This window comes from Bombus flavifrons, chromosome 8, assembly GCF_040668555.2.
Source record: "Bombus flavifrons isolate JBK064 chromosome 8, iyBomFlav1_principal, whole genome shotgun sequence".
NCBI lineage: Eukaryota > Metazoa > Arthropoda > Insecta > Hymenoptera > Apidae > Bombus > Bombus flavifrons.
In genome coordinates this window covers 4,368,992-4,391,393 of record NC_138449.1, presented here as the reverse complement: position 1 = coordinate 4,391,393, position 22,402 = coordinate 4,368,992, and the positions used below count along the sequence as shown (strand labels likewise).

The following is a 22,402-nucleotide window of genomic DNA, read 5'->3' as shown; positions in this document are numbered from 1 at the left end:
AATTTCTTTCTTTGGTCCAACCTATCGGCAAAAGCAATTATCAAAACTACAGACCATCAAACCGGTGCGCTCAATTGTCTGTCTTCTATAATTCTATAACACGACTGAGAACAGGACGTACGATTTATCAAAATTGCTGAAACGTGAGACTTGTGTCATCGCGATTTATCCCCGTGTGATGAACGTGCATACGTTCGACTATTGAGGGATGTTACTCGAGTTACTGAAACTGATCAAGCACGTCGAGAGGTGGCTGAGTAATTCAATTCCCCGTGACGAGCTGCAACGCAATTCCAGTCACCGATTCGTCTCTCTTCGATGCCGGCTTTTCACACTGTTACGCAATTCAACCTAGAATTAATCTTTTCCAAGGAAGCAGGATGCGGCGAAATGGATATCCAGCTACCGTGTGCACGTGCATTATACTCTATTCTGTTTGTGAGACAGTACTCGTCAATCTATGCCTCTAATTCTCATAGTCGTGATGTTGAAGTTTCTTGTGTGTTTCAACACGTGTGAGAGAGTTGAGTGAAAGTTTGTCGAATGGAAAGTGTTGTGCGAATTCTTGGAACTTTTACTGTAAAAACATGCATATAATGTTGATATAATTCAAGGTCGAGAATATCCTTGTTTTGCTAAATTGTGTCTTAGACAGAGGAATTTGTTAAAATTTCAGAAGTTGATTTCTATCAATAAATACATTTTTGAAGTCTCAGAGCTTGATATGTACATTGTAAGTAGACAAGAGACCAGTGTTGAAATCTATTTATTATAATAAATTTGCTCTTCGCGTCTTTCTCCTGGATTTAAAAAAATGAAGATGAAAAAGATGGAAAGTAAATTCATAGATTATTTATAAAATATATCCCAGTTTTTATTACAGTCGAAACTGCTAAGTTCAAGCAATTCAAGGAATAGGTCAGTAGATAAAAGAACATTACTGTTTTCAAACTTCTATTTTTACTTCATCTCTTTAATTATAAATAGTTTAGGAAACTTATGATTCATACATGATTAACTTTTTCTTTATGTAAGTATTTTAACTAATGTTTTTACCGAGAACTTTATTTTAGATGAAAGGAATTTATTAACGTTGAATAAACAAATTCTTTGACATTTATTAACTTTACTATAGTAATTACTGCGATAGAACCAGTTATGAAAGTTTTTAATAAAGTTCGCACGAGGAAGTAAAGAGTTCATCAGGAATGTATCTTTCAGAAGTTTAAAACGTTCGACGTCCCTTAGCCTTTTATTTTTCGACGTCAGCAGACTCTCTTTTTATCTGATTAGCTATAGTCTCTGCTAGTTCTTTTACGAGCATCAAAGACTCTAAATATAGACTGATGATGGATCATCGAAAATTTACATCACAGGAAAAGATCCACCATGTTTGCGTACCTTTTTATTCGTTACAATCAGACGGTTAAACTACCGTATAATTAATTCAGTGATTTTTATGCAGGATGTATTGAAGCGATAGGAAATCGAGGTAAGATAACCAACTTTATCGCTATAATAAACATTTATTCTCAATAATATAAAATTACATGTTCGCAATAACACGAGACACATATCATACAATATTTCACAATAGCAAGTATGCGTATGCGATGCGATATGACGGTTGCACACGACAACTATTATCGATCAAAGGGGTAACAAAAAGTAATTGTCGTCGAATCGCGCGACGCATCGAGCATCTTTCATATTTTTTCTTTGTTATTTCGTCACAGTGAAGGGAAAGAAAGAACACAAAACTCGAGCCTAATTGCATCTCGTTATACAGCTTTACAGTTAATGGCGCTGTACTACCATAATAATCAACTAGAATCTAAATGATCGCTTGTGAAATACAGAGGCTTGTGTTATTCCATTTGATTGAAATCATCTACTGATTTGTAAGCATTTAGAAGAAAAATTAGAGAGAGAAAAACAGTGAACAAAATAAGAGATAAGTATCTCAAAGGATTAGAAAAAAGAGAGGAGGGGGTGAGTTTCGTATTATAGCCGTCACACATCAAAGGGATTTTCTCTCATAAATACCACACGGAGTAACTATATTACAAAAATATACATATGAATCGTTCGCCGATATTTCGCTAAATCCACACAAAATCGACACATTTTTTTTTTCAGTGTGTCGACAGCTGCCATTTTTGCGATTTCTCAATTCACTGAATTTTATTTCCCTATTATTATGCTAATTACATAAATACACGTTTATTTACATGTTGCTGTCTGTACGTCCTAATGGTTAGTCGATTGAAAAGAAATCGGCGTGTTACGTGAAAAAGAATCTTGATTCCATTTTTTTTTTAAATTAAAGCGCACGTAGGAATACCTTACGTAAGACGAGGACTCCACGTCCATTTTGCTTCTCGCTCGTACCGTTTGTCAGACTTTTATGTACAGAAAAGAGTTGGTGCCGCGGTCGCGTATCACCGGTAGCTAAATGATCAACTATAACTTATAAAATATAGCTGAACGATGCTATATTCAAGTTAGTCAATGTGGTCCCATTAACTACTGTTTGGTTTTGGTTTCACACGCAACTGAACTTGACACCTGAAACATTTTATAATAATATATATAAGATAATTTTTATGATAAATATAATAACAAATATAACATAGCTTTTATTATAAGATAGTAAGATTGAAAACGAAAGAAAGAACAAAATATTACAAGCTAATAAAATGTAGAAAATAGATTTGTTGTATAAAAATTCTTTACTTAAATGCATACTTTATAATCTATAATCTTTTTACCAAGATTGTTTTGAAAAATAGCTTTTACGTTTATCCGTTCACTAATAAAAAAAATCGTTGGCTGGGGTCATTGACGTTTACCTAATTTTAATCATAGGTATAAATAGGGTAAGCTAAATGTGGATACCGTCGTCACTGGAGTAGCAGTTATGGCAGTGAAGCTTTTGATTCCTAACGCGCACGTCTGTTCCCATTAATCCGTCACCGAGCCGAACATGACACACGCAGCATTTGAAACATTCCATGTGATAGAACAGCCGCAAGCTTTCGATAATCATCGCAGCGCCACGACCTGGTGATTCAAAATTAGTCATCTCATTTCATTTTCCAAACGATTTAAATTAGTATAATATAACAATGACTTTAAACTGAGTCAAGAATGTGGAGAGAAGATTGACAGATTTTTAGGCAAACGCTTCACAATCTTTTCATTTTTCTGTCAAATATTATATTCTATAACGCATTTTTCTTTACGCACCTAATTCATCTCCACAATGCGAGCATTTTTTTTTTCCACTGACGCTTAACATTTTCTCCTGATTCTCGTTATTTATCGCAGGTGGTTGCTGAGGTTTTTGAGGCTGCATAACATGTTGCTGCGGTTGATGTTGCAACGCAGAGAGATGTTCCTGGCTGGTACTATGTTCTAATCTATAAAAATTCAAAACGAATTGAATAAATAATTCCTAAAAGTTATGACAAATTTATAAGAAATTTCTTTGTTTCAATATTAACCTTCTTCTTGGCGGAAGAGGTTTCTCCTGCGCTCTGTTCTGCACTCTTTGCGTAAGAGTTTGTATGATAGAGTCAGGCAATGGTTTACTGTCTGACCTGGTAGGAGCCATAGCATAAGGAACCGATGTCCCTGTTACGTGCATTTGAGGTTTCCGCGGTGGCGATCGTTGATTCTTTTCACTAATCCTTCTTTGTTCTGCTTCCTATGCATTATACCATTTAAATTTGAGATTAATAACATTTATTATGCAGGTTAATATCAATTAAGTTAAATTGACATTATTTGTTTCCTACAAAACATGATGGATTTATCATCTATTTTCAAAAGCTTATATCTTTGAATCTATTAGAATATTTCCTTCCTTAAGTACTTCATACTAAAATACTTCTATCTAATCACCAGGAGACATAAAAATCAGAAAATCGACAAACAAACTTTTCATATTAGTTCCGTGTGTAAATATATGTAATTTTGCATTATACTTTCGCGTTTCCCTTATTTCATATTATTAATATCATCAGGTGTAAATGTTTTTTTTAAATTTGATATAATAAACGATTTGATATATGACTTACTTGATAAAATTATTCGTGTTATATCTTAATTGTCTCTTGTGAGATATCATAAAATATTTACCTGAATAAGCCAGTGCTGGTAATTCAAATCGTGAGCGCCTCGTGGCACGTCGCTTTTCCTTCGTTGAACCCATTGATCGCCTTGAACGATTCGTGGTCGAGGAACTGCACTGAGAGCTTGCAACGTTTGCCTGCTCATCTGTTGACCACCATGGCTCGCGAGTGTCGTAACCGATGCACTGTGTCGCAAAGGAGCGTCCACTTGCTGAGGGATCGAATCTGCTGACGGAATTCTGCTGCTTCTGTTCATTTTACAATGTTATCCACACAAACTATTACTATTTCATTTAATCTTCGTTTTTATCGTTGCTTTTCGTTCTTTCAAATTTATAGAATCTGTTCAAGTGCCGAAACTTTGTACGACATTTAATCGCATGTCGTTAAGGTATTACTTTAACTTTGAATTTTATTACATTTAATCTTTAACTTCTATTGTAAGATTATGTTAAGCATAGGCGATATTAACTGATCAAAGATTATGAATGACTGCTCTGCAAGCAGAGATTGTAACGATGTATCGTCCAGACAGACGAATGTTACATCAGACGCAACAAAGCGTAAAGTTTCTGCAGGAAATTAAGTGACACGATTCGTAGTGCTATATTTTATCTCTAATTTGCATTTCCTGTTAGTTACGATCTGTTCCAAACACCGACGTAACAATGTACTGTTGCAATTTGGCGAACTATCTAGAATTGAGCCTGTTCGATGTAAAGTTCCTGTCACTCTAACAGAATGCAATTATATATCTTTGAAAATACCATTTTAGAAATATTATTATCTTGTAATTTTTGCATACATTTTGTGATTGGTTACAAATCATATTGTTAATGAATTTTCAAAATGTTTTACATAAAAACTTTTCTATAGAACCAGTGTAAGTAGATAAAATAATTCTTTTCTTAATGATATACATTACAATTAAATTTTAGATGATATTTACCTGATGGTAACGTCCCTTTGCCTCTGTTCTATTAAACGCAGCGGTTTAGCTGGTGGTATAGGAGGAGGCGGAGGTCTTCTTCTTTGCACGTCTTGAAGTTGAAGATTTGGCATCGACGATCTATAATTCACCGATGGTTGACTCTTGAACTGTTGGATATTGTTCGCAGATGTATGCGCGACATCTTGCAAGGATTTCCATTGTTCTTGCAATTGTTCTGCCAATTTAAGCTGCTTTTGTTCGCGATACGCCAAGTTGTTTCGTTGGCGCTTTAGTTCTTCTTGTTCTAACTGCAGCAACTCCCTTTCCACTCTGAGGACTTCCTACTCAGAGAATTAATTAATTCATTATGATTTATTATTACTCTATTTTTATTATTATTTTGTTATTAACGTGAATTCTCCTTTACAAAATGTGTACGCTTTCGAATCATCTTTTTACTTTTACTTCGTGAAGCTTAGAAAATAAAAATTGTAATTCTGCTAAATTGCCTTGTTCTTGTTAGAAGCAAGCATCGAGAAAAAACGGCAAGAGTTACAAAAGATACTGTTTCCCTTACCCCGGAAGCAAATTCGTCTTCTTCGTCGTTCAAACCAGCACCAACCAATGACGTGTTCTGCGAATCATTATCAACGATAGTCCCGTTAACGTTTACAGTGCGATATACTTAATTTACAGCATGCAGCTATTTAGTGATTTTGTGAGAATATTTAGCGTTTCTTCGCAATGAAAAATATCCTTTCTCAATATAAAATATGGTTTCATCGTTTGATAAAAAATATCGTTTCCTGTAAAAAGAACTAACAAATTCTAGTATTGAGAGCGGAAATATGTTTTGAAATTATTAAATCGTAATTCTTTAATTTCAACCATGGAACTATTGCCACTAGCTCATGAGCATTCAAAAATAATATAAATAATATGTAGCCCAATTTAAGAAAAGCATATCGAAGATCTCTGGAAGAAAATGATTTCGCAAGTTTGTTATTTATCACAATGTTTCACTTCTTCTGGACAAATACATATTTTGCTCTATCAAACTTTCTTCTCCTATTCAATTCATTCAACCAAACGGGACTCTCTGTATGTATATGTATACTCAACACTTAAAAATTATTGCAAGATACAAAACTACAAATTTTCTTTTCGAAACTGGAAATGTAACTACCTTGTACCACAAACTTAATTCCAACTCGAGTGTTCCAAAGCATCCGCACCCACATAATAAAAACACCAACAAAAAAAAGACATATATATATATATATAAATAAAGAATACGAAAGTAAAGACCCATACCTCTTGTTCACGAATTTGGCTCTCCATGGCTCTGATACGTTTCTCTTCTATGCGACGAGCATCAGCTACTCTTCTCTCCTCCTGGATCTCATTTTGAATCCTGAGCTGTTCCGCCTGCGCCCTCAATTCTTCTTCTTGTCTTTTCTCTTCGGCACGCTTCGCCTCTGCTTCAGCCCTCGCCGCTTCCTGTTGCCTCGCGGTCTCCTCCTGCTGTTGTATCCGCAACGTCTCCTCCTGCTTGCGTATGTTGTCCTCGTTCTTCCTCAGTGTCTCTTCCTGTCGACGTAAGGCCGCTTCCTGGGCGCGTTCCCGTTCTAGCTGCATCTTCTCTTCTTCGAGCTCGCGCAATTTGTGCGCCAATTTCTCGCCCAAGTCACTGTGTTGTCATGAATTTCTCGATTATTCGACTTCAAGCTTAAGTCGACTTTATTTGTGATTTTGTTCTACTTGTAAAAAGGCTTACAGGATTCGAGAGAAGGCATAGCGATAGCGACAGTCAAGCGGCAGGAAAAGACCATCAGTGTGTTCAAGGTAAAAGTGTTTTATTTCATTTCATCACCGTTTGTACATTGTACATTGATCCCGGGATACAAGTTCGTTGTAGTTCCATTATGTACATATACAAGATATGCTTAGAAATATTGGTACGTCGCACAATAGTCCAAGATATGAATTTAGTAGCTCAAAAAACTTTCAGTGAAAGAAATAATCCAGTTTTCTATTCATGGATTTGAACATGTTAAAAGTAACTAGAAGAATAGAAAATTAATTCTCATGGTTCAGATTTATTGCAATATCTATGCTTTAATAATAGAAAACATTAAAACAAACAAAATTAGGAATATTGAATCTCCGAAATAATAAAAAAAATGATTTAACTTTGAAATGACTAATTTTGAAGTTATATTCTTAAGTCATGTTCAAAATTTCTTGGAAAATAATTTTAAGGAATCTATGATATAAAGAATCTTTGTCTATTTAAATTTTTGATTCTGTTTTCTAAACCATTGAGCTACTGAATTCTGTTTATGGACCATCATGTGTCGTAGTGATCACTGAAGACGCCAGTTCATAAAAACCCTGATAGACATAGAACATTAGAATTTTTAAAAATTATCTAAATTTCTTATAGTTTCTCTTATAATTAATAAAAAAATAAATGACAATAGTACTTTATTAAGCGATATTGACGTCTTCGGTTTCACTGGCATGCTTCCAACGGCAAGAAAAATTACAAGAATCTTCGTGCAAATATACAAGAGAGACATTAAAGAGAACCTCAAAGCACTTCCATGAAACTCAAAAGAACCGAGACAGTAAGAATCCTTTAACTATCTGGAACTGTATATGTATAGAAAACCGATAAAGTTCAGAAACGAGTGTGTATTACATTACACTTAATCCTGAAGAGTGTACGAAGAAGAAGCGGAAAATTTACAAATTTATGTAGAGATAAGCGATATCGAACCTAGTCGATTTTACTCTAACACCCTTCTTGGTTGCAATACCCCCACACGATACAATTTTTCCTTGGATAATTCCTACCTGTTCAGCTCACGATTGTTGCCGTACCGCCACTGTTCCTCTTTCTCAAGGACCTCGATGATCTCCCTTTCTTTTTTTGTGATCTCGTCTTCTTCGGAAGAGGTGACGCTGGCGCCGAATGGCTCACTGCTTTGGCGACTATGTTGAGACATATCGGGGCTGACTGGTTGCTTCGTCCAGTCTTCGACGTGGCCCAGTTCGACCCCTGAATCTCTTTCGTGGCTGGAATCCTGCTCGTAGTTGCTGTCTGTATCGTACGAGCGACGATGAAGCTGTTCGATGCGTCTTTCTTCCGCCAGAATCGCAGCCATGTCTGGTGGCTTTGTTAGAGTCAACTCGCGTTCCAGTTCGTCATCATTTACCTGGAAATTGAAGCACGGCTCAGTATCTTTTGTGTGGTGGGATAGGAATATTTTTTTAGTTTGATGGAATGTGAAGTGTTTTTTAACTCTCGAAGCTTGGGCCCTGAAACAACAACGGAGGGGAGTTAAAATAGCTTTGAATGTATACACGGTCATCCATAAGTAATAGGCCATATCTTCATTTAATATAAGACGTGATAATTAGTTTGAGTTATCTAGGAAACGATTAATCGATCAAAATTTTCTACTTAGGTAAGATAATAATCTAACAATTCATAACAACTACTTCAGAGAATTAAATTATTTGAGATCTGAGAGTTGGGAGATAAATTGTTATTTGTTTGAAGTAATATAGTTTTTCGAACTGCCAAGATAACGTGCATTGTTCGAAATTTTTGGTCAATATTACATACTAAGAATATTTTCACTATAATAAATATATTTGTCTTAATCGTATGTTTTAATCTTTTGGATCAATCGTCAATTGCACGTTTCCTCTAAATAATAATGATATAATAAGCTATAAGCATTAAATCATTTTGATAGAACAACATTCTTCATTTACGTAATTCCTCTTTTATATTTTACCTTATGTGAAACATTACGTGTATTAGTTTTTGTAGTGTTTAATCACAACACCTACAATATTAATGGTATCGATTAGATAGCGATATCAAAAATTCTTCGACTAGTTTATAAAATCAGGACAAATAAAATAAAGAAAATTGTTCATCGAACAAAAAAGTACTGAAATTATTAAGGAGACTCATTCGCAAGAAATAAACGCGTAGTAGTATCGCGGTCAACGAACGAACACGCGAGTCTCATCAGGCTAGGTTAACGCGCAGCATAATTGCGAATGTGAGTTACGTAAATCCATTCACGTGCTCCAATTAATATCATTAAACGATGTTACGCCTGCGATATGATCTCTCGCAACGTTAAACACGGGTGTGCTAACGGCCGTGGAACACATCAGCTTCCGGAAACAAGTGAAAGCCACTGGAAGGAGGTGGAAAGCCGTGAGAAGAAACGAAAGTTACGATAGAGTGACGACGTTCTGTCGTGAAAAAAAATTTCGAGTCTCGTACACGCTTTTCCGTGCTGAATATTTCAATATACGTCGAACGGAAAAGATCGGGAGCGATTTCATTCCACGTATTAGACACAACTGTCGCATACCCCTTCGATTCCAAGAAAATCAGAGCGCCTCGTGCGTAGTTCCTTCTTTATTCTGCGAGTAGAATTCAATCTTTTTAGAGGTTCCACTGGAAGATTTTCTTCGTCGCTGATGTCCACTGGTGGTGGTGGTGGTTTCTCTTTCGGAGGCTCCACGCTGGTTGGTGGCCCCAGAGGAAACACCAAACCGGCGACTATTTCCTCGTCGCTTGATAAATTTAGTGGCAAAATCTGTAGAAGGAAAACTTAAAATGAAAAACACAAGAAAAATGCCATGAAGAAGAGACACGATATATAACATTTTTCATTTTCCATATAAGAACGACTTTAAAATCATAATACAATGACATGAATCACATATCACGAAAACTGTTTTCATAAAATTTGGTTACGAGATTCTCCTAGAGAAAAACATTTACATCAAAGATATAGATTTCAGAAATGTTGACTATTATCATTACAAACTCGCAAATCACAATCACTGTTTCATTAATATTAGAACAACTAAATCTGTCGTTACAGATTTCAAAATTCCTTTTTTTTTTACAACTATTAAAAATATGCAGAGCTTTTAACAAAATTAAATAAATTACAACTACAGTTTTCGTAAATTTAATTTAGCTTTGAAACCAAATAAAAAGACAATTTTAGTAACGTGTAGTAAATTGATAAGGCACTGAATTTTGGAATTATTCTGCTATAAGAAATAAGAAAAGCGACTTATCGTGCCCCCTCGCCCCCTTCCGTTATCTTCACATATAATATTCACGTACTATCAAACAGGTAGTTCTAGCATTAGCAATACTACGGACTTTTAAGAAGAGAAAAGAAAGTTAGCACACCACGCGATTCAAGAATAAAGAACAATTCTATGCAAATTTTTAACTTGATCCATCTACCAATCTCCAATCCAATCGATTCGGATCAGCGAAACAGGGATTGTTAAGGAGCATCGTATCTCTTTACCTGTTTAGACATGGGCGATACCATATCGGGGCTAAGGAGGCTCATCGTATCAATCTTGGTGATTTCCGGTTTTCCGAGGGTCAAGGTCGTCGGTCTTTCAGGCACAGGCACAGGGACGTTCGCGGACGGTTCGCTTTCAGGTACATCATGCACGTCGATCGACTCCTTGATCGAGTTTCGTGCCGGTAGCTCGTACTGCTCGATCTTCCCGTTCATCGTCACTTCCTTTTCCTCGTGCTCTTCGTGTTCGACTGGCGGGCTCGACTGGCGAATCGCCGCTGCCTCCTCGTCGTCCGCTTTCTCGATAACGATCGGTTCCTGAAGAGACGATTTCTGCGTTATTGCTTCTGCCGTACGCGTATTTCGCAACGCTACATTCTATGCAAATCAACACCGGCGTGCTACACCCGCCGACCAGGGTTTCTCAAACTTTCACGGCTCTTTTGTGGATATAGCAAGGTATAGGGTTATTTGAGACAGTTATGTCTCAAACGCCTTCAAATCCAATGTTGAAGTTTGCACAAGATAATCAGAAGGTTGTTATATGGGATGTCATTAATTCGTGACATGATTGGTATTTTAGTTGCAAAAAGAAAATATAAAAAACGAGAAAATGATTCTGATCCAAATAACCCTACTTTATGCCATATTGATTCGTTCTCAATTGATAGAAGGAATAGTGTTTGAAACGCGCGATGGCATCAATTTTGCTGAAATTTTTTTACAATTTTTTTCGTGGCAAAATAGTCGAGTGATCCGATAAAGTTTTATCTATATTTGATAATCGTTTTTGCCCACATGTTATGAACATGTGCCCGTGAAACTTTTAACCGAGTGAGATAAACTGTTATATTTACACTGTTAACTTTTTGAGGCATGAGCTGAATCTTATCAACTGATTCGTTTTAAATGATGTTTTATACAGATTGTTATTAATATTGTCTATGTTAATGTTTAGTTGCTTCTAATATGAATAGATATTACTCTTTATTGGTATCGTGAGGATATTAAGAGAAACAAGCGTAAAACATAGCTTGAGAAACACTGGATTTCGAGCAGCAGCTTCGGAGGCAACTGCAGTTTCGGATGGAAGATTATTTTGCATTCTAAGAGTATCTTTTCGCTTCTTTATTTTTTTTTCTCATGTTCGATAGACACCGATGCACCAGCGTTCATGCATGACTATCGTAAATATTTTTTCTTGTGAAATCCGTGCAATGGCGCACACATAGAACGATGAGTTATTCTGCTAGAACTAACAATTATGACAAACAAACAAATTCGTAACTAAATGTATACAAATTAAAAAGATATTAATTTAAAACAGATGTAAAGATCTTTTAAACATTCATTTTCAAAACATAACACATATATATAACTATCGGTGCATATATGGTTAAAAGAAATATAAGAAAGGAAATAGAGAACAAGAAATTTCATATTATGTTATTAAAAACTCTGATAGTCACTACTAATGCAAAATTTTATAATGAATTAAAAATATATTTATAGTAAAACTCCATTTATCCGAATTGATGTCATCATAATGCCTAATCTGATTCTGATTTCAGGCTATGTGATGCATCGTTTATAGGAATAAAAGCTTGTGTCTTAATATTCACATATTTCAGTCCAGCAAAATCCAGTTATATTAATAAAACTATAATTAATTTATTAATATTAATATATATAACATTAATATATTTAAAAAACGAATCTTGATTATACGAATGTTAAGCAGCGAAGGAAAGGAGTACTGGTAAACTTTTATTATCCGATTGACCCAACTATCAGACCGTTTTGTCCCCCGACTCTGTCATCGTAAATCGAGTTTTACTGCAGTTATATAAAAATATAGTGCATGCATCAGTGGCAAGAAGCGGTAAATGTACGCAGTTTATTATTTCGTAAGTTTTCGTGCAAATATGATGTCACGTGCTATTACCATCGTCTAAGAAAGTGCGAACAAACAAAGATAAGACGTTTCGGCAATAATGATAACGTTTATCTAAATCTAACCGCACAGGTAGAAACGTAACTAAGTTCGTTATTTCGATTCTCAGTTCTCAACTGGTTTCTAAAGTACAATGCGAAATATTTAACTGAAATGTTTAAATGAAATATCAGTCATACCTAATAAAGAATACGGCATTGCTTATCGACGAAGATCATCTGGAAAGAAGCTTTAACAGTAACATAATACGAAGCTAATGTAACATTATACTCAAGAATATATTTGAGAAGTACTAATCATGACTTCCAAAACGAGAAATTCCGCGAAAAAGAGTAAAAGAACCACTCGTTTTAATTGCCCTAATAACTTTGTATAATCATTTAGGAAATGATCCGACTCGAGATAAATAGCTTAAGAGAAATTGAAAGTAAAAAATGAAAGTAAGCGTGCAAACGTTTAAAAGTAAACGTCGTTCTTCGAATACAATTTCCAGTAAACTCGAGATGAAATATATCGTATTGAAATGTCTAACGTGGAATTTTCATTGAAGATTTTGAAATTAGATAAAAATAGGAGATCTTGATAGCAAATGCTTTGTTTAATCCCGATCCTGTCAAGATAACGTACAACAGGAAACGGTTTAGAGCTGCTTGAAAGCCAGCAATCAATCATATTAATCCCAGTTGTTTTTTCTTGCGAAAGAACCGTAAATGAAACAAATAAAAATGTGAACTTCTGAATGTAAATATATCAAGGATTTTGATAATTGATTTTTCTAATCAATAAATAGTTGAAAATAATGCAAAAGGTTTAAAAAGTCATCTGGTTTACGACGAAATGAATGCTGCGATAAAGATTTTATCACGAAAAAATACCGATTTACGACTATTTGGAACGGTGCCACAGAGATAATTACTTCAAAGTGCAAAGATCGGCGAGTTTACAGTACATGGAAGACTCTAACACGCTTAGGTCATCGAAGAAGAACATCTTTAGTAATTGCAAACTGATTACCAACATATTTCGTTGCTTTCTGGATGTATTTCAGAATGACCTGATACTTTATCATGTTGTTAAAATACACGCTGTAAATTGCCAAGAAACTTTATGCCAGTTACACAGTTTAATTATAAAATTTATCTGTTAATAATTTCCGTTTTAATAACTATCGTACAATAAATGAAAAAACCGCAATGTGATCAAGTGCATAAATTCTACGTAACGCGCACAAAAGTGTCAAATGTGAATCTCTAGTCGATAGAATTTCTATTTAACATTTGAGGAAAACTTTTTACATCACGTTAAGAATTGGAGTTGCGTTGATACGAAAACGAAGATCGGCACGAAACTAGGAAACTGATAAAATCAATTAAGCTGCAGCCATGCATAATCTCGGATCGATAGCAAATATGAGAACTAGCGATAAGCGGGATAGAACTGAATATCCGGTCGTAGAAGGTAGAAAAACACATGGTCGTGTAATGTTTATCGCTAGCTTGAACAATCGAAAATACCGTCTTACCTCTTTACAGTAGCGGATCTTAGATTTACAACACTGGCTTGAAATTACACGATGATCGTTGACGATGATGGCAGACAAAGCTAGTAAAAAGTGGAACGAACTTCTAGCATTTGGTATAATTACTCTTCTCGACCATAGATGGATGGGTATGGAAACGATTTCCATTAAGTTTATCACAAAATTCAAGCAATCAATAAACTTTTACGAAGAGGAAAATCGAAATTAAGAAAAATAGGTGATATATGTGGGAAAAAGTAATTTTGTGACACACAGGAAAAGGTTTTTTTTGATTGGTTTTATACTACAGGTCAATATTGTTTGGATATTAATAATATTACTAATTAGTGGTGTTGCTAAATAAATATCGACGTTCACGCAATTATTGCGTTTTATTTACGTATGTTTCGAAGAAAAACAATTTAAAAAAATAAAGAAACGTAATAAAAATTGTGATGGAACAAATGTTACTTGGAATAAAGACATTTCTAACGAAAAAATGTGCAAATGTATTAATAACTGTCAAAACAATGCATGGATAAAGGGTAAATCAGATGATCAACAAAAAAACTTTCTCAACGATCAAAAAATTTCACCAGATGAAATGCCACACGAATTCTTACCTCGTTTAATGCATCGATTAACGTCATAAAAAACGAAGTACGCGGTGACTCAAGATATAGTAGAACGAATAATCGTAACAATTCAGGACACTTTTATCGTGACGTGGGTCAGTAATGAACGCCTTTCGTAATAATTAAATGTCACTCTGACCGATCTTCGACCCATGGTTCACGAGAACAGCACATTGAACGCGTTCGTCACTTGATTGCGACTGCACGTTAAAGCTCGACGTCGTTGTTTACCGATGACACGTATATCGCGGAGACGATAAGATGATTCTTGATTGACGAGGTTCGTCCGATGCTTGCTCTATATGAGGCTTACACACGTTCATCCTTCATTGACGAATGAATCGAAACCCAGTCTCGAAATGCACGACGATTGGGTTATTTCGTGAACAAATCAGTGGAACAGACAGTTTGAAAATTTATACTGTTTCCCCTTTATTTACGTTTCGAATATACTTAGCAGAATTTCCAAGTTTTATTTCGAACAATCAGGGTGACGAAGACAATGGTAAAATTGATCGGTCTGTTACACATCTTTAAATTCAATGTTGATTTTTCGGCAGTTTACCGTTTCTCTCGAAAGGCATTCGATAACGATTATCGCGTATTCGTCGAAGCGAAATCAAGATTGTTTGAAGCAAAAATGGATACGTCGATTTTCTTTATTTCTACGAAAGATTTCATGGATTAAATATCACATGTTTCATGGCTGATATATTGTCAAGAGATAGATATTTAAATCTTCGCAACTTTGACTCATTCGTGCTTCAAAATCCTTTATCAAGGAAATTTGTATATCCTTGGTTACGATGGAAACACGACACGACAAATTTCTCTGCCCACTGAATTTTATATTTCATTAACCGCATACGCCTCCCCCAAGCGTTACAATCGATCGTTATCCACTATATAGTGCGCGCCGAATGTCGACAGGTCGTATTTTAAGATCGATTACAAGCTAATCTAAAACGAAGTCTTATTCTTATCGTGTTAGAATAGTTTGAAATAGTACCTATCTAGGATTCGTTTTCATCCATTGGTTCTTTATTTTATGGATAATATTAAATAGTTTAATAATGTTAAGAATATCATCAATACTGTTTAGAGCCATACCAAAATTTTTTTATCGCTTAGAACATTTTACGATTTTTGTTACGACAGCGATCGATCGCATTTAGGCATCGGTATTTAGGTCCAAAATGTATTCCCTGTTTGATTAAGCCACTACGTTTTCCACGATTATCGACGTTTGTACGAATTAGTACAACGTTTACCTCCGGCTAGTACATGTTTCTGGTTACCTGATCTAATTCTACTCGATACTGGGGGGTTATTATATACGTTTTGCTCCTGCGTCGTCTATTTACATCGTTAACTATGGTCTCACGCCTTCGTTTCCAGCGAGATTTGTGCGTAATGGCGGATAATAAATACGTGTGGAAGCGATAGGCGAAGACGGGTTAATATTATCCGGGAGTTCTAAGTGGCAGGATTCAGTTTCCTGATCTTGATAAATCCCAGACGCGAATACGACTTCCCAGTATTTCATCGAATGAAAACGCGTTCTGTTTTAAACGATTACTTCATATAGTGTATATCATATGTATATGAATAGTTACCATAGAAACGATCGAGGCACGATAATGGAATTGTTCAGCTAGATACGATATAAGCTCATGAGAGTAACATTCGTTAGAAACTCTTTTTTACTGTTTCGTAGTTTCAAACTCCGAATAATCTCTGAAACCTTTCGCTTTTCTCTTTAATTATCGATAAGCGGTCGTGTAACGATTCCCGCCACTTGAACGCCCGATTCTAAAGCCCATTCTTATGTACAAAATCTAAATGGAAGTTAGACGAAGCTAGGTCTAACGATAAGGGCGAGATAGAGACAATAGTGCTACGCGAGGATAGTCATAAAGACGAACGAATTTTCTCGTTTCCTCTTTTAAGACTTTCTCGAGGGGCTGCTAGATTGCTGATCGATCCTAACCTCAGTCGCTGAGCTCGGCTTCTCATTGACGCGATCCACGGTGATGAATGGCGTCACTGGAGATGTGGTAGGTGTCTTGCCCTGAGGTACCACCACCTTTTCGCAAATTTCCATCACCGTTCGGCGTTTTTCTGCAGGCAGTGTCTCTTCACCCACCGTCACCTGGTGTTTCGTGCTGAACGTTGGGGACGAGATATGTTTCGTGCTGAAGGATGTCAATGGTGTTTGTTCGAGATTCGAGGATGGTGACAGGGGAATATTCGAGTTACATGATACATTAGAACCAACGGGGATTGGTATCTCTGATGCTTTTGGAAATTGCGGATAAGACAACTGATTGGTTGGACTCTTAACGTTTGACGTTCTAGCTTTTAATGATGGTGTTTTAGAGGAGGATGGTGAAATGGGCGGACTCAAAGAGGAGGTAGAACTGGTGGGGGATGATTTAGTGCCTATCGTTTTTCGAGGAAGCGGAGTGGGAATCTTTGATGCTGCCCGTGGAGACGTGACTGGCGTCGTTATAGTTTTTGGAACTTCTTTCGCGATACAGTTCGAAGCTGAGGTAGCGTTAGACTCTAATTGAAGGTTCGTTGGAACGGCTGCCACTCTAACAAGTGACAATGAACAAGTGTCTATAACGGTAGAGTCTAATGGTACTGGAGACGAAGCCGTGACTTTGGTTGAATCCTCCTTTGAGGCATCCTGAACCTTTTCGTCGACACCGAATTTCGGATCCTGCTCGTTCACGCAAAGTTTGCTGCTGCACGCGACAGAGTTCGATTTTTTAGCGGGCAGAGAATCTGTTTTAGTTTCTAAATGTTCTTTGGGGTCAGGCAACTTTGGTTTGGGAAGCATATCGGGAGGTGATCGTCGCGGAGGTACTTTGGGACTTTGATACACGATCGGGCGACTCGTAGCAGGATAGGAACGAAGTGTACTAGGGTTAGTAACTTCTATCTGTGCCTGCGATTGTGATTTGTTAGTCGACAGTTCCCCAGAAGTGTCAGCAGTACCCTAGAGAACCAAAGAGTTATTGGATAGATCGTACTACCTGCCATCCCGTTACCAAACAACAAGAATAGTAGATTATCACTCAAAGTCACGATTGTTAAAAAATGTTTCAGGTGCGGTCGTCAAGTAATAGCTTGTTTGAAGTCATTTGAAATTATGACGGAATATAATGATAAAATATAAATCATGATATTCATATGACGAAGAAAGTATACGCTACTAATATATAATCGATTTTATTAAAATATGGATGGAATTTAAAATTCATAATCTTTACTTTGCAGCAATTCTTCTCAACAAGAGTATACGTTTCATTTTCGAATTTACGTGTGAAACATAGTGGTAGATATAATTTCTAATCTAAACTGAGATGTTACTTGACGCCCGTCCTTTACAACCTAAACCGACCCGAATACTTAATCTTAACATCTATGCGATTACTCGATACTCGGTAAAGAAAATAAATTTCGCGAACGGCAAGCAAACTCAACTTGTACCCCACTCAATAGACTCTCACTTTTACATACGTCAGCCAAGTAGATATAACGACAACTAAAAGTAGATTTACCCAGTAGAGAAACCGCCATGCAACACCGTAGTTACGCCTTACCTTCTTTGTTACTACTGCGTCAGGTTGGCTGGCAGAAGTCGTCGAGATTTCGTTCACAGATACAGCGGCGCTTTGCTGTTCAACAACAGTTACGTGCGTTGTCTCGACGTCGCGAGGTTCCTCCGGTTTCTCCTCGATCACCTCCTGTCGCTCGATAATCGTGCTAGCGTGCACGATGTCTTCATCGACTGGTTCGTCCGCTTGACTCACGGAGCAGCTGACGTCAGCCGTGTGGATCCCTGAATCCTCGCGATCGGTATCGTTTAACAATTCGGCGGATGACGACGACGCCGGATAACGTCTGCCGTAATCAAGTTCCTCCAAGCTTTGCACTCTTTCAAATGTGTCGGGACCGCTGGAAGCGTCCGCGTCCAGAGAATCCAGGCTTCTATGGAAGGCGGCTCTTGGCACGCGATACTCTGAGTCAGGCGACGAGCTTCTCTCACTAGGAGTCGAGGTATCGATTCTGTTCTCTTGATCCCGGAAGCACAACGAGTGCTTTCCAACGGTAGATGATCTCTTATCGGCTGATTCTTTGCTCCTGGCCGCGTCCAAGGCGCTCAAACGATCCTTTATCGATCTGGCGGACAGCTCGCCATTGTGTCGTAACTCGTGAGCGGTACTGCCAGGTGCCGATGACTCGTCGCTGCTACTGTATTTTTCCAAAGTGGACAATCTATCCCGTAGCGGTCTGACTGTCTCCAATTCTTCGGTGCTCAGTTTACGATACGCAGAACTTTTGTTCTCTCTTTCCGATGTCTGCTTCTCCAGATGAGATAATCTTTCACGGATTGAGCTCATGTCACCGGACAGTCTGTTTAACGCTTTATTCGCGATTTTGTCGATATGCTCCGACTCGTGTTTCTGTTTTTCTAGGTTCGATAGTCGTTCCTTGATAGATTTCGTACCAGTAAAATCTCCGGAGAGCCTGTTCGTTTTGTTCTCGTTGTTCTTTTGCGAAGCTTTCTCGAAGATCTCTCGCCTCTTCAGGATATCGACCTTCACCACCGGTATGGTGGATTTACCTTCGTCGTTTAAACTCGTCTTTGAACCATTCGTTGATGTCTTGGTGCTGTCGAGTTTTGAGTCCAGGTTGACCAATGATCGCCTTGGTATATTTTGAGACACTCGAGACACGTAACCGCGAATCGCACCCTCGTACGTATATTCCTCTGGTTCTGGGGAGCTGATCGTCGCTGTTGTCGCTGAATCGTACTCCTGATTGTTGTGACTATGGTTGCTGCTGTGAAACCCGTTCCCGAATGGTTTCTTCGTCATCGTCGTCGTCGTTGTCGCTGACGTCGTTGTGGTCGCTGATGATGTCGTGATATCATTGTGGATCACGCTCTCACTTGCCACGTTGTCCACGTCCGAGTGATTCTTCTCTATTTCACTATCTCTGTCGCTCTGGAAATGTTTGTAGAGTTTTTGGTTTTATGTGGAAATAAGAGTAATTATTGTAAAGAGTAGGCTGCGAGAATGTTCGCATTGAGGAAAATTGCTTTTTAGTCAGGCTAAATTCTTTCTTCACTGAAGTTTTTATAAATGTCCTAACACTTACGAACGAGATGCAGCTAGATAAATATTGATTAGAAGCATTTTTTATATTTTTTTTTAAATCAGAGATACAAAGTTGAATTGTATTTTATATAATATTGATAAATATATAATTTTTACCAAGACACTGTGCGTGTCATCGTGCGTATCGCCGCTAACCGAGCTCTTTCCGCTGCTGGTTCCTATACCAAGGTCACTCAGATCATTGGCATCTTCCTCGTGGTACATGGCCAAGCTGATGCTCAGTTTTCGACCCCTACTGCCTCTCTCTTCCATCATTTCTGAGAAAGTCTTGCTCCGACGACGCTGTCGATCGTGTTCCTCCAGTTCGAGTTTCTTAACCTCGACCACACGCTCAATGATGTGTTCCTGACGCTTCCTTCGACTACTCTTCCAATTGTCCAGATTCTGAACACACCATAGAAGTAATGATTTAATACTTAAAGATATTTGAAAATATCCAATAAATCTTCATTCTTAGTGTAGGCATTTTCATTCTTTGTTTTTATTAAGAAATGATCTTACCGATTGCCAATCCTCGGGATCATCGCGAACTTCTTGTTTTATTTTCTTCACTTCCTGAACTTTTTGCAATTGTTCTTGAGCTGTACGATATAAAGAGCATGGTCCAACTTTAACAAACTGAAGAGGGTTGGTCGCTTGCTTAGGAGGCGTTTTCAAGGTCGTTTTTAATTTTGGCGGCTCGTGTGTGATCTGAAATAATAAATATACTAAATATATTTGTTTTCGAATTTTATAAAAATTTCTAAGAAAAATCCAAATTTAACGAGAAAAACGTTCAGTTTTCAGGTGACGAACACGCCTGAAACTTGCTTAACCATAGAAGTTTCTTGAACAAGGGGGTGTAGCCCTTATAAAGTGCAACGACCGATCATCATTTCAAGGATCACTTCAGAAAGAGTGAATCAAATCGGGTCATTGATCGATGAGTGAAGGAAAGCATATGGTGACGAGACGAAGACAGAAATACTTATATAGATATATGGATGTAATCAATTTTATGGAATAAAATAATAATTAAGTGACTCTTAAAATTAATAAGTATTACTATAATAATGAAATAATTTTCAAAATTAACGAAAATCTTTATTGCACATTAATTAATTTGAATTAACTGCAAAGTTTTCGAAAAATTATCTAAACTCTTAAGAAATGATGGGGAAGGATATTAAGTAGAAGATAAAAGAGATGAAAGGAGAGCGGAAGTGTATAATAAGAACAAAAATAAAAATACATAGCATAGAAGGGGAAAAGTAATCAGTTTCTAGTTTAAAGTCGATAGCCAAGCAAAAACGGTTGTTACGGCGTCGTTGACTAACCGGAAGCGGAATCACGCTCCTATGGTACGAAGGCTTTTCAGAAGCGAACATCGTTGCGATCCGCTGTGCGGCAGTTGGAGATTGTCGAGCGGACTCTCGGAAAATTGTGTTCCTTTGTCTGTTTAACTCTTTCATATGCTATGAATCCGATGTGAACGTTAGAAGTGATGTTTTAATTACTGGTTTTTAACTCGTGTACAGCTTTTTTCGTATTTGAGCGCGACGCGTTAAAATACCTTTCTTTCTAAATTATCACTTTTTTAATACCATACATAATAATACTATAGTTAATGAAACTTATATTTTTTGAAATCATCAAATACCGTTAATAAAAAATAATGTTTATAATAGTTTCTCTCATTTTTTAAAGTATACAATTTATAACACCATATTTCCTTTTTTAACATTTATTCTATATTCTTTTAGATAAAAATGTGACACGAAATAATCCCATAACAAATCTCTAATTATATTTTCTCGAATTGTATTTATAAAAATACAAAACAGGAACATTTTTATATTTCGTTGAACGAGACGAGTCAGTAAAGATAAACAAACCGTGATTGTTACGACTGCAACTATTAGCTGCCGACTAGTAACAATCGAATATCTTCAGTATAATATCGCTAGTATCACTAATCGACAGCCAATAGCTACAGTCATAGCAATCACGTCTTGACCTCCTTTATTAATTTGTTTTGTTAGACGGATTATAATTTAAATAATTAAGAAATTTAGGAAAGCCTTTCAATTCGAACACGTGAACACGTCCAATCCTCCACTAAGTTTACAATTTTCTACTTTATTCGAAACTAAGTAGGAAAAAAAAATCTTGACACTCCCATTTGTGCCTTCATCAAGAGAAAATGGAATGCTATTTCCTAAAGCATTCATCTCACCACCCCCAACGTTTTTTTGTCGGTCGTTTACTGCGGAAACGACAACCGTAGAAAGGATATATACTCACCATCCTCTCGTTTCGCCGCTCTGTGGCGGCGGTCTGCGAGGCAGGCATCCTTCGTTCCTTCCTCCTTCTCTCTCTTCTTTAGGGGAGCTCCTCCTCTTCAGTGTAGGACGACTGCTCGCGCGGTCGGGCCCATCCTACGCCTCGTCCCTGGAACCGATCAACAGGAAATCTTATTAACTGACGAACTAACGGGAAACGGACGTCTCGCGGTGGCAGAACGCCGTTCAATCCGAGAAACGGCGACGCGGCGCGACGTTCCTGAATGCTATCTGATTTCGCGGCTGGCGAATGGAGCTGTTCGGTAGGCGAACGTAGACATTGTCGAAGGGTAAAATCGATATGGTAGTGAGAATGAACACGGTTGGAGATGAATAACGTGGTTGTAG

General features: G+C 37.1%; 1 protein-coding gene across 4 annotated transcripts in view; it reads right to left on the bottom strand.

The window, feature by feature from the left end:
* Positions 1-1,506: 1,506 nt before the first annotated feature.
* The window catches only part of smash (smallish), a 157,362-nt gene continuing 136,466 nt past the window's right edge, over positions 1,507-22,402 (bottom strand). For 2 of the 4 annotated variants that reach the window (XM_069119169.1, XM_069119170.1), the window contains exons 2-17: positions 22,017-22,163; positions 20,235-20,423; positions 19,830-20,117; positions 18,153-19,559; positions 16,532-17,545; positions 10,434-10,751; positions 9,471-9,698; positions 7,927-8,288; positions 6,382-6,757; positions 5,645-5,701; positions 5,086-5,408; positions 4,144-4,384; positions 3,507-3,709; positions 3,250-3,422; positions 2,899-3,063; positions 1,507-2,568 (exon numbers count right to left, since the gene is read on the bottom strand). In XM_069119169.1, the coding sequence (XP_068975270.1) occupies positions 2,546-2,568; positions 2,899-3,063; positions 3,250-3,422; positions 3,507-3,709; positions 4,144-4,384; positions 5,086-5,408; positions 5,645-5,701; positions 6,382-6,757; positions 7,927-8,288; positions 9,471-9,698; positions 10,434-10,751; positions 16,532-17,545; positions 18,153-19,559; positions 19,830-20,117; positions 20,235-20,423; positions 22,017-22,064 (5,415 nt within the window). In that variant the 5' untranslated portion in view covers positions 22,065-22,163 and the 3' untranslated portion in view covers positions 1,507-2,545. The remainder of the gene's footprint in view (positions 2,569-2,898; positions 3,064-3,249; positions 3,423-3,506; positions 3,710-4,143; positions 4,385-5,085; positions 5,409-5,644; positions 5,702-6,381; positions 6,758-7,926; positions 8,289-9,470; positions 9,699-10,433; positions 10,752-16,531; positions 17,546-18,152; positions 19,560-19,829; positions 20,118-20,234; positions 20,424-22,016; positions 22,164-22,402) is intronic. The other 2 variants (XM_069119172.1, XM_069119173.1) reach the window with 2 other exon arrangements.